We start from the raw sequence: 13,080 nt of genomic DNA on the forward strand, positions 1-13,080 counted from the left end.
AATGGAGTCATTTTGTCTCAAGGCATTGGCCAAGTGTTCCATGACCAGTAGATTAAGTAGAGGGGACAGCGGGCAGACTTGGTGAATTCCATTTAGGAATGGTCGCTGGATTCCATGGAATTAAGATTTCCGCGATTCCAGGTGGAATTTGGTGATTCCGTTCCGTTACGACGGAACGGAATTGCTATATCACTATGGCGGAATTTGCACGGAAAAATTTGGAATTCCGCGGAATTGTACAGAATTCAAATTTTTTTGCCACCAAACAAATTTCTGCTTAAAAATAAGAATTTCTGCTTGACAGACTTCCATATTCCCCTCCGCCTCCGGAGGAGGATCTTGTCTTCCAGTGAATTATAGGATTTCAAAAGCTAGTGCTTGGAAGGCAGCTCTCCTCACCGCTATACCACCACCAACACTACATGCTGAAGCCAGCCTAGCATGTACCATTATGATATATCCAAGAGAAAAATGAGCTTGCTTAGGGATTTGTAGGATGTCAAAAGCCAACTCACATACATTGGCCAGGAATCGAACCCAGGCCTACCGTTTGGTAGGCAGCTATTCACACCATTATACCACCAACACAACACACTACAATACTACATGCTGAAGCCAGCCTAGCATGTTCCGTTGTGATATATTATCCAAGAGAAAAAATGAGCTTGCTTAGGGATTTGCAGGATGTCAAAAGCCAACTCACATACATTGGCCAGGAATCAAACCCAGGCCTACCACTTGGTAGGCAGCTATCCACACCATTATACCACCAAGACTACATGCTGAAACTTCTTGGAGCAGGCTTACTTCCTCCCTCCAAAAGACACACAAACATCCCTATAAAATCATTCAACAGAAACTGCGTGCACAGTCTTTGTGGCACACAGTCTCTGTGGCACAATCGGTCGGTTAGCGCGTTTGGCTGTTAACCAAAAGGTTGGTGGCTCAAGTTCACCCAGGCATGGCCTTGCCTTTTGTGTTCAACAGTTGTCCGAAGAGAACCCCAGATAGCCATGTAGATTCATCTCTCCCTCTCTCTCTCTCTCTCTCTCTCTCTCTCTCTAGTAGGGACGGTCACCGCTTTTTGCGGAATTGTATTTTCCGCAAAGTTGGGCGGAAATTGATCATTCCGTTCCATTTGGTCGGTACGGAATTGCTTTTTCAATCCAGCTGAATCCCGAAATTGCCTGTGAAATTTCACCGGTATCCATTGATGGTTTTAAGCCGAAGACGTGGTAGGCCTGGGTTTGATTCCTGGCCAATGTATGTGAGTTGGCTTTTGACATCCTACAAATCCCTACGCAAGCTCATTTTTCTCTTGGATATATCATAACGGTACATGCTAGGCTGGCTTCAGCATGTAGTGCTGGTGGTGGTATAGCAGTGAGGAGAGCTGCCTTCCAAGCACTAGACCTGGGTTTGATTCCTGGCCAATGTATTGAGCTGGCTTTTGAAATCCTACAATTCCCTGGAAGACAAGATCCTCCTCCGGAGGAGGAGAGGGAAGGTAAAAAGGACTAAGGGAACAGCCAACAGGTTCTATGGGCTACCATTTAGCATAAACAAGGTTTCATTTGCGATTACTTTAATTTTTTCGCCGCAATCCGGAATTCGGCGGAATTTAGCAAAAATCCGGCGGAAATGTCATAGCGACGGAATTAAGCGCTGGCGGAATCTGCTAATTCTGTTGGAACGGAATTTGCTCTTTCCGATCATCCCTAATTCCATTGCATATTTGGAAGGACTGGCAAATGACACCGTTAACTCTGATCCCAACATAAGGATTGGTGTATAGAGCCATCACTCTAGACGAACATGTTTGCCGGGGACAGTTACTAGCAAATAACAGCTGCTCGCCTGTTTGCATTTACTGCAAATTTTCTAAATTTGTGTTTTGTATTTAACATTAAAGTCAATGGCCACCAACTTTAGTGGTTAAAAGCAAAACCCTCCTATTTGCTAGAATCATCAAATGTGCAGGTTATGTTAATGAGAGCAGAGGGAGCAAGGGGATTTATTTTTTTGTTTTCCAAAAATAATTTGTAGGGAATTTCAAAGATGCCTTTTTGGCCGACCAAAATTACCCCAAGAGCGCAGAGAAAACTCATCTGAGAGGCCACAAAAGACCCCAGGAAAACATCTAAAGAACTGCAGGCCTCACTTGCCTCAATTAAGGTCAGTGTTCACGACTCCACCATAAGAAAGAAACTGGAAAGAAACTGCCTCACTTGCCTCAATAAAGGTCAGTGTTCACAGCAGCAGATGCTGTTCACACTGCACCCCTCCCTCCACTGTACCCATTGTCACAGAGGGCAGGAAACTCACAGCATGCACCTGTAGAGGGAAATTCCCACCGGCAGATGGAGCTGTGGAGTGCAGAGGAACAAACCCTCTGCACTGCCACAGATGCCAGAAGGAATTGTATGAGGTGAAGCTATACAGGGGCCAGGGCAAGATAGCCCTTGGAGAGAGAGAGTGAGCACAAGGACAGGATGTATGTGTGTCCACCAATCTAGTCGCCACCCGGCGACGGTGAACACACAACAGCGAAGACCAAGTGGGAACGCAATCGCAAAAATGGCGATTGCTATCAGCGACACAAGACTGAGCAAGACAGAGCAAAGGAACAGAATAAAGACAGAACTGATAACAAACTGTAATCCAACACACAGGAGCAGACAGGACTAACTACACATGGTCACCACACATTAAGCGCAATAGCGATAAAGCGCGTGCGTGGCATGGTCGCCACACGAGAAGCGCAATAGCGACAAAGCGTACCAACCCTGACTAACCAAAGAAACACGAAAACGAAAGAAAAACGCGAACGCTTGCTAAACGGTTACCTCACCGAGACTACAGCAAGCGTTCGATCCAGACAAGACAGACAGAAGGAGTAACCAGTAGCAACCGCAGCTCTGGCCTACACTCCCAGATAGAGTACAGAAGGAACCACCGCCACTACCGCTAGGGTGAATGCGATCCAGACAGACAGACAGATGGAGCAACCAGTAGCAACCGCTGCTCTGGCTATACTCCTAAGACAGAGTACAGAAGGAACCACCGCCTCTACCGCTAGGGCGAATGCGATCCCAACAGACAGAACGATCTCCTGTCGACCGCCGCTGGCGACATGACAATCGCACTAGATAAGACAGAACTAGGCAATACAGATAATTAACAACCTAACTATGCTAGAAGGAATGCTAGTGCACTCCCAAGGATTACTCTAAGATAATCTTAACAAACAATATGCAGAGGGCTGAGACTCAAGGTAAGTCTAGCAGGATCAAACCATGATGACCAGCAGGGAATTCTGGGAGGAAATGGTATTTATACTGCAAGCCATCAAAGGAAGCAGCTAAGCAATTTGCATGCCAAGTGAATGCTAATTCCTCACCAGAGCAGCAGCTCAGCAAGTTGCAGAGTGAAGACAGGTCTCCTTTCCAGGGACCTGCAGCACTCAGACCTACAAAATGGTCAAAAAGCTGTCTGCCTGTGCAGACAGCAGAGCAGATCATTACAAGCAAGCATCACATGCTAAGTGGAGTCACGCTGGATGGTAGCACTTGGAGTGAGTTTGGAGGGGGGCATGATTTTGCACGGGGGATTTATTTCCGATGTTGGGCACGCTGTTTTTCAGTAGCATTGTAGTTTAGCCATTGCTACTGGAAAAAAAAGTGCCCTGTATATTGAAAATAAATCCCCCGCGCAAAATCATGCCCCCCCCCCTCCGAACTCTCTCCAAGTACTACCATCCAGCGCGACTGCAGTTAGCATGTGATGCCTGCTTTAGTGGAGCACACACACAGCACAGAGGAGACAGAGGTGTCAGTGTGCTTCTGCTCCTCTAACTATATGCCGGCCAGAAGCAAAGAGGGAAGGACATACTGTACACAGGGGGCGCTGTATGTTCGGGGCAAAGGTCAGCAAAGGCGCCGGGACACCAGCATGTATACTGCAAGAATGGCGGCAGACGGAGGGGACCAAGAGGAGCAGCCAGTAAGTTCTTTTTACCCCCTACCCACTGCATCTAACATTTTTACTAGAGACTTTTGGCTCTGGTATCCTTTAAGCAACTGCAAAACATATGGGAGCTTACCTTGATTAGGTAAGTATAGATTAGCCAAAGTATAATTACAGTGAAATAATGAAATGTTGACTAGTACATATTATCTACCAGTGAAGTCCATGTGCTACTCCAACACAGAGATGGGGTGTGATCTATGGAATGGTGCCATGTCCTGTTAGCATCCACCTTTGGGTTGGTAATAACTAGTTTTCATGCATGATTGGTGCACATACTTTTCTATATTCTGTACTATTTTCACTATGTTTATTCTGTGTACTTTGCATTATTGAATACTTGTCTCATGCACCTTGTATAACATTGCAGTCTTTCATGATCATGATCATTTTTTTGTGCTCATTGCCTTTTTTCTTTACGGTTTGCAGAGTATAGTTGCCTTTTTTTATACATATCAGGGCTGAGCGGGTTTTTCATCTCACTGATGTCTCTTTTTAAAATTAATTGGCTGCACTGTTTTGATTCACCATCTATATGTAAATACAAATGTCTATATTGGTTGCAAGAGTTTCATAATGACATATTGTACATATTTATGTGTTGACTCCTTTCAATAAAATTGGCAAATATGTCTTCAAATTGCAATTGGGTGTGTGACTATTTTATTTATTTATGGTTGATTGTTTGCACGCTACACACATACAATATTGGTCTGCACCCCACCTAGATTGTATGTGTTGTTTGCTCTTTAATGTTATAGGTGTGTGTGAAATATCCCATTTTATGAGTGATCTATGTAATGGTATGGACACAGCTTGTGTCTTTGAGTCTGGGTTAGTGCTATTGCTCCAGATAGGGCAATTGTTTTTCTGTAACTCAGGAATAGAAGTAGATATAAAGTGTGTTTTTTTTTTTTTTTGAGAATATGGATATGTGCATGGGACTTATGCAGATGACAGATAATGCAATATATTATTGCATTTACTTGGTGAACTCAGGCCTTGGACATTGAAGGAACAGGTCTTCAGTTTAAGGGGGTAGTCTTTGTTGGGAGGGTTGTTGTGGACGATGCACAGGAAATAATAATGAATGGGGCATATCGAGAGCCCATATTAATCAGTCCATAAAGGGAATTGTGATGAAGAGCAGTCAGGGTATGAGGCCTCTTGGAGCAGCAATAAATCAGTGTCTTTTTTAGAAGAAAACATAGATGGGGAAGTGACAGAGTAAAACCCAGATGAATTGAAAGACAAGGAGAAGAAGAAGGGGAAATTTTAAAAAGACAAGAAAAAGTACAAGAAGGTGGAAGGGGAAGTAAGGAGTCAGCAAAGTAAAGAAAAGTAACTGATTTAGTTAAGGAGCACAATATAATGGTGGATGTTTCAGATACTCGGTCTAACGATATCCAATGGCTCAAAACTAAGGCAGCAGACTAAGAAGACAGATCAAGACAGAATAATGTTACATTTAGAGGGATCCCGAAATCTGTTCTTTCCTGAGATCTGAAATCCTTTGTGCAAAATCTCGCTAAGATGGCTCTCCCTGACACCCTAGAGACTGGACTGATTATAGAGGCCACCGTCTCTCTAAACCTACTCACCTCCCTGCACACATATCTCGAGATGTGATTGTTTGTTACCTCTGCTACCATTAGAGATGGCACGAACGGTTCACCGGCGAATGGATCCTGGCATCGAACTTCCGGTGGTTCGCGACCGCGGAGCACCACAAACTTTTCCGGAAGTTTGGTTTGCCTCCATAATGCACCATTAGGGTCAACTTTGACCCTCTACATCACAGTCAGCAGGCACATTGTAGCCAATCAGGCTACACTCCCTCCTGGAGCCACTACCCACCTTATAAAAGGCAGGCAACATCAGGCAGTTGACTCACTCATGTGCCTGCAGTAAATAGAGAAGGGACAACTGCTGTAGACTCTCTCATAGGGAAAAATTAGTTAGGCTCTTGTAGGCTTCTTAGCTTGCTCCTTGCTGATTCTTATTGCTAAAATAGCACCCCACAACAGCTCTTTTGAGAGCTAATCTTGTTCTTGTGATCTATTTTTTTTTCTGCGTGTCCCACTGACACTTGTGTTGCACAGACACCCTTGATAATTCATACTGTGTGTGTGCCACTGCTAGGCCCAGCACATTCAGTGACTACCTGTGTGTGTGACAGGAGCACATTGTAATACCCATTACTGCATATACCTACCTATCTGTTGTTCACAGTGCACCCACCTACCTACGTGAGTTTAGCACACGCAGTGTCACTGTGCCTGTCCGCTACCTGTCTGTGTGTGACAGGTGCACATTGTAATACCCATTACTGCATATACTTTCCTACCTGTTGTTCACAGTGCACCCACCTACCTACATGAGTTGAGAGCATGCAGTGTTACTGTGCCTGTCCGCTACCTGTCTGTGTGTGACAGGTGCACATTGTGAAACCCATTACTGCATATAACTACCTACCTGTTGTTCACAGTGCACCCACCTACCTACATGAGTTGAGCGCATGCAGTGTCACTGTGCCTGTCCGCTACCTGTCTGTGTGTGACAGGTGCACATTGTAATACCCGGTACTGCATATACCTAAAAAAAAAACCTTGGAGGTAAGAAGAACTACGCTCCACAGCACTTGATTACAATGTATATATATATAGCACCAAAGTCACCAGTGCAGGGGATCCGCAGACTTTGTTCGAGTACACACACTCTCCAATCACGATCCAATCCACATAAAAAAGTTGCGATCACAATCCAGATCTCTCAATGAAGTGTAGGATTTCCCTGTAAAAAATCTGCATATAGTGCAGTATTGCTTATTATGAACCACCCTGTGATTCACTTCACTCAATTGTGTAGATAGTAGCCTCCACCCAGAGGAGATACAGAGAAAATACGGGGGGATACTTTTAACCCCCCTAGTGAGTTTCACTCACCAGAAGGCTTCTTGTGATCAGAGCGTATAAGCCCTCCAACCTGGGCAGTAACAATTCAGGACCTTCAAATATAAAAAGCGGGACTCCGCATAGCATAAGACCTTTTTACATTTATTATAAATAAATATAATGCAGCTGCCAACTTTTTCTTCTTTTTGCTACCACCAGGACTATATTTTTCTTCCTTTTTGGTATATTTAAGTATTGGAAGCCATTTACAGGGATTAAGATATTCGGCTGCAGTATTTTCATTTGGTTAGCCTCAATATCTAACTTTCATTGTATTCTCAGCATAGTTTAACTTTATAGTGAAACTCGTTATAGCGACACCCTGTGGAGAAAAGTGTAATCGATTGAAATGACTGTTTAAGAAACTGTTTGACCTTGCTTTACATACCATATTGCAGTATTATTTTATAACTAGTAATATTGTTTGCAAGATTGTGTGTTTATCATTATTTTGTTTAGGGGTCTTACTGTTGAAAATAAACAGGCGCATTGTTCATATAAACTGTGTCTGAGCATTGGGGAAGAAAAAGGGGTGTTCACCGGAGCAAAGGAGGTCTGAACCTACTATCCCACTTCTAAGACACACCCACGGGTGCGCTACATTTTGGGGGCTCGTCCGGGATAGATTTAGACCATAACTCCGCCCCTTTTCCCCCTTTTGAAGCACAATAAAGACAAAAAAATGGACTCAAAATCAGTCACTGAGTGGTGTCTGACCTGTAGAGTGGACTTAGACAAAGCACTGGCATTGATAGTTCCTAGTACTAAATTATCCCGCCGTCAGCTTTATGATTTGATGGAAGACATTATCCCAGGAGAACATTGTCTAATTAGAGATATAAAAGTGAATAGGGACACAGAAGAGGAGAGGACAGATGTTCTGTTTGAGTGGGAGACACCAGTGTCAGTGTTAGATTTCCCTGAGGACTTTGAATTTGGGAAAGAGGGACTTAAAGCCAGATTGGTCCGAACAGAGTTTTCGCCTGAAACCTCTGAGTTAGTACAAGCTTTGACCGAAGTAATTAGTAAATGTGCCAGGAATCTTTAGCATCTGAATACCGAAAATTAAAGTTCTTTTCAGGGACTCAGCCCACACCAAATGGGGAGGAGGAGTTTGAACCCTGGCTGGATCAAGTATTTCAAGTAATAGAACAATGGAGTGTTTCAGAAGCTGTTAAGAAACAGCAAGTGGCTGAAAGTCTCAAAGGGGCGGTCGCAGAAGTGATCAGAAATCTAAGATTGAGCAAAAGGGACTGCTCAGCTAGAGACTACCTGAAAGCTTTACAAGACGTTTTTGGCGAAACTGAGACAGTGGAAGTGCTTCAATATAAGTTCACTCATACCTATCAGATGGAGGGGGAGAAATTGTCCCAGTATATTAGGCGGTTGGATCGAATACTTCATCAACTAATGCTCAAGAAGGGGATAGACTCAGACCAAGTAGATCAGAAAAGAGTTCAGCAGATATTTCAGGGTGCATTACCCCTAGATCCCATCATGATAAAAATGCGGGCACAAACAAAACAGACAACTGTAATGTACCATCAGTTGGTGAAAGCTGTCAGAGAGGAAGAAGCAGTGTTGGAAGAAAGGAGCACTGCTCAGGTACAAACAGGAGCAATGGTTCACAGTGCCTTTAGTTTCGAAGCATCACAGATACAGTCACAAGTAACTACACTAGCAGATTCAATAACACAGATTGTCAAGACAGTAGAGGGGCTGCAGAAGACAGTCAAGACACTAGCAGAAGAGAAGCAAACAGATGCAGCATCTGCAGGTATGGCAGTCAGAAAAGAATTAAATAGAGTCAGATCAAGACCATTCGTTGGATTCTGTTACCGATGTGGAGAGACAGGACACATGAGACGGAGATGTCCAAATCCTGAGAATCTGAGGAGAATAAATGAAATGTTCTTGGTGAACTCGATGCAGGGAAACTTCAGAGGGCCTCAGTGAAGGAGCCAACTGTGTGCCCAAGTTCAAAGAGCTCCATAAATAACACCATGAAGGAAATAACCCCTGCCTCGTATTCTTCATCCATTTTCACTTCAGATGACAGAAGACTAACACAGCTAGACCTACGCCCTTCAGAGCAGTTCAGAGTCTCACCCATCAAGCCTGCTCCATTGAAAGAGACAGCAAAAGCTTCAAGACGACCATCTACCACTCATCAGTATGCCAACTGTAAGGCAGTGGAAAGAACAAGGAATGAGAAGCTGCCAGCTGGTCTAATTGGGCCTTCCCCCTAGTGCCAATTAAGATAGAGGGAATCTTTACCAAGGCTTTGTTGGACACTGGTGCTCAAGTTACTATTTTATTCAGAGACTTTTATCAGAAGCACCTGAAACACTTGCCACTACAAAGACTGGAAGATCTGGAGATCTGGGGTCTGAGCGACACAAAGTTCCCATATGATGGCTATGTCTCACTCAAGTTAGAGTTCCCTACACCAGTGGTGGGGATCAGCGAAGAAGTTGACACTCTAGCTGTTGTGTGCCCAAGACCTAAAGAGAAGGGAGAAGCTGCCATGTTTGTTGGGACAAATACATACTTTATTCGGAGATTGTTGAGACTGCAGTTGGCTGAGAACTGTCCCTCGCTTCACCCATTCTTAAAACCAGTGTACTATGCTTTGAAAAAAGAGAAGATCAACCAAAAAGAAGAGATTGGGCATGTCTGGTCTCCTCTTGGGAGAGAATATGTCATTCAACCGGGAAGAATAACCTGTCTAAGGGCAAAAGTGAGGATGTGTGGAAAGGCTGTTACTTCCCACTTCAAGATGTAAATGGGCTCAGAAGTAGAATTGCCACCTGGTCTGGAGTTAATACCAGAGGTCTGGCCAGCTGACAAATTGAAACACCCACATGATACCTTGCCAGTGGGGTTGAAGAACAAAGGGAGCACACCCATTATTCTTCGCTCCCAAGTCCATCTGGGAAATGTATATGCTGCCACGCCTTTGTCTCCAAGTGATAACACCAATATAAATGAACTGAATCTGGAAGATGTTGACTTAGGAGGTGGTATCTTGTCACCAGAATGGGTGGCTCGAATTAAAGAGATGCTGAAGCAAAAGAAGAACTGTTTTTCTACAAGTGAATATGACATAGGTCGTTCTAAGAGTGAAATGCATAGCATCAGGCTGAAGGAAGATCGGCCCTTTAGGGAACGCTCAAGAAGAGTTGCTCCAGGAGATCTGGAGGACCTGCGACAGCACTTGATGGAATTGAAAGTCGCTAGGGTGATTCAGGAGTCCAGAAGCCCTTATGCCTCACCCATTGTGGTTGTCAGAAAAAAAAATGGATCGATACGCAAGTGCATTGACTACCGCACTTTGAATCAGCGAACCATCCCTGATCAATACACCACCCCACGGATAGAGGATGCACTTAATTGTTTGGTGGGCCGCAAATGGTTCAGCGTGTTAGATCTGAGGAGTGGATACTACCAAATTCCAATGGACCCTAGAGACAGAGAAAATACTGCGTTCATCACTTCTCTGGGTTTCTTTGAGTTTAATGACATGCCTCAAGGTCTATCAAATGCTCTAGCAAATTTTCAAGGGCTCATGGAAAGAACAGTTGGAGATATGCATCTTCTTGAAGTACTTGTCTACCTGGATGACATCATTGTCTTTGGGAAAACATTAGAAGAGCATGAGGAAAGGCCAAGGAAAGTGTTGAATAGGATTGAAAAAGAAGGATTGAAACTATCCTTGGACAAATGCAAGTTTTTCCAGCCTTCAGTGACATATGTCAGACACGTGGTGTCTGCAGAGGGTATAGCAACAGATCCCAGCAAAGTTGAAGCAGTGACATCTTGGCCTAAGCCCCGTACCATCACAGAGTTACGCTCATTTCTTGGGTTCTGCAGCTATTACAGAAGATTTGTACAAGGGTTTGCCAAGACAGCCCGTCCACTAAACCAACTGCTTCAAAGTGATGTGGATGTCACTGAGCCAGATGAAGGCTTCAAGTTGAAGAAAGTGAAGGGACCAAGAGGGTCTAAAGAGTGTATTGAGGATCGCTGGACCTCTGAGTGTGATGAAGCATTTGAAAAGCTCAAACATTGTCTTACCCATGCTCCAGTGCTAGCCTATGCTGACTCAACTAAACCCTATACACTCCATGTAGATGCTAGCAGAGAAGGTCTGGGAGGGGTTCTCTATCAGGAGCAAGATCAGGGTTTGAGGCCTGTGGCTTTCATTAGCCGAAGCTTATCTCCAACTGAAAAGAACTATCCAGCCCACAAATTGGAATTTCTTGCCCTGAAATGGGCTATAGTGGACAAACTGCATGACTACCTTTATGGAGCTGAGTTCGAAGTTCAGACTGACAATAATCCTTTGACCTACAGACTACTGCAAAGTTGGATGCCACTGGACACAGATGGATGGCTGCCCTGTCTAACTACAATTTCAGTCTGAAGTACCGTCCGGGCACCAAGAATGGAGATGCTGATGGTCTATCCTGTAGACCTTATGAAGACTTACACCCTGATGATGAATGGGTAGAAATACCTGCACCAGGAGTGAGAGCTATGTGCCAATTTTCAACAGTCCAGCAGAGAAGTGAATGTTGGGCCCAGAACCTAGTGCTACCAGCCGAAAGCCTACCTTCATCCTATTGCAATCTAGTCACTCTGCAGGCTTCTTCATTACCAGCGTTGAGCAACAGTGATCTCAGAAGAGATCAGACAGAAGATCCTTTAGGAAAATTAGCAGTGACAGCCTTAGGGAAGAATCAAGTTGACATTCTTCGTACAGATGTTCACCCAATGGCAAGGCTGTTGGTCAAAGAGTGGGACCGGCTTCAGATTCGAAATGGACTTGTATACAGAAGGGCTCCAAGTGCCATCAACAGTGAAAAATGGCAGTTATTACTTCCTCAGAAATACAAGGAGACAGTACTTTGTGCATTGCATGATGAACATGGCCATCTGGGTTATGACAGAACTTTGGGGCTCATGAGAGACAGATTTTATTGGCCATGTATGAAGCAAGACATAGAGGACTATTGCCGTTCCTGTTTGTGCTGTATTCAAAGAAAGACTTTGCCCACAAGAGCTGCTCACTTGGGACAGTTACAGAGTGGAGGACCATTAGAACTTGTATGCATAGACTTTCTCAGTATTGAACCTGATGAAGGGGGAATCAGCAATGTGTTGGTTGTGACAGACCATTATACAAGATACGCTCAGGCATTTCCTGCTCGTGATCAGAAAGCCCTCACAGTTGCTAAACTGCTTGTTGAAAAGTTCTTTGTTCATTATGGACTACCAAAGAGAATTCATTCTGACCAGGGGCGTGATTTTGAGACCAAGCTTGTAAGAGAACTACTGACACTTTTGGGAGTGCAGAAAAGTCGCACCACCCCATATCATTCACAAGGGGATGCCCAGTCTGAACGCTTCAACAGGACTTTACTTGACATGCTGAGGACTTTGTCTATTGAAAAAAAGAGTAATTGGAGTAGACATGATGTGGCCACAGTGGTGCATGCCTATAACAGCACAAAAAATGATGCCACAGGATTCTCACCTTACTTTTTAATGTTTGGCTGAGAAGCTCATCTCCCTGTTGATCTGACATTTGGAGTTTCTGCTGATGACACCCTGGCGAACTCTCACACCAGCTATGTGGAGAGACTCAAGAAAGGCAGCACTACCTGGGGACCACCTCTTACCCTTTGATAAAGACTAATCGAAACAGCGCTGTCAGGGTAACTATTTCTGCTTATCTGGACAATCATTCAAATCCTCTGACTGCTGCTAGCAGCCCATTCATTTGATCTGCCTTTTGCAGAAGCATTGTGCTACATCTTTAGCAGCTGTTCATTCTTACATGCTATACTGATTGTCTATTATATCTCTTGCTGTGTTTGCCCATTGTCATGCATGTATGATCTCATTGTTTGGGCCACTTTTTGTCATGCAGAGCCCACTGCACATTGTCTTTGCATTTTTTGTATACTGTTTATGTATATTTTCTTTATAATATAATCAGATTTAAGCATCACTATTGCTTGGTGTGCCAGTTATTTTTGTGTATATGATTTAGTGTAAGACCTCTGGTTAGGTCTGGTTTATCAACTGAGCACCC

At 44.1% G+C, this 13,080-nt stretch overlaps 1 protein-coding gene across 1 annotated transcript; it reads left to right on the forward strand.

Annotated features, from left to right (window-relative positions):
- The first annotated feature begins 8,009 nt into the window (after nucleotides 1-8,009).
- Nucleotides 8,010-8,936, forward strand: LOC137522229 (paraneoplastic antigen Ma1 homolog). The gene has a single exon (XM_068242262.1). The coding sequence runs from the start codon at nucleotides 8,010-8,012 to the stop codon at nucleotides 8,934-8,936; it is 927 nt and encodes a 308-aa protein (XP_068098363.1).
- The last annotated feature ends 4,144 nt before the right edge of the window (nucleotides 8,937-13,080 follow it).

Source organism: Hyperolius riggenbachi, chromosome 6 (assembly GCF_040937935.1).
Source record: "Hyperolius riggenbachi isolate aHypRig1 chromosome 6, aHypRig1.pri, whole genome shotgun sequence".
Lineage (NCBI taxonomy): Eukaryota > Metazoa > Chordata > Amphibia > Anura > Hyperoliidae > Hyperolius > Hyperolius riggenbachi.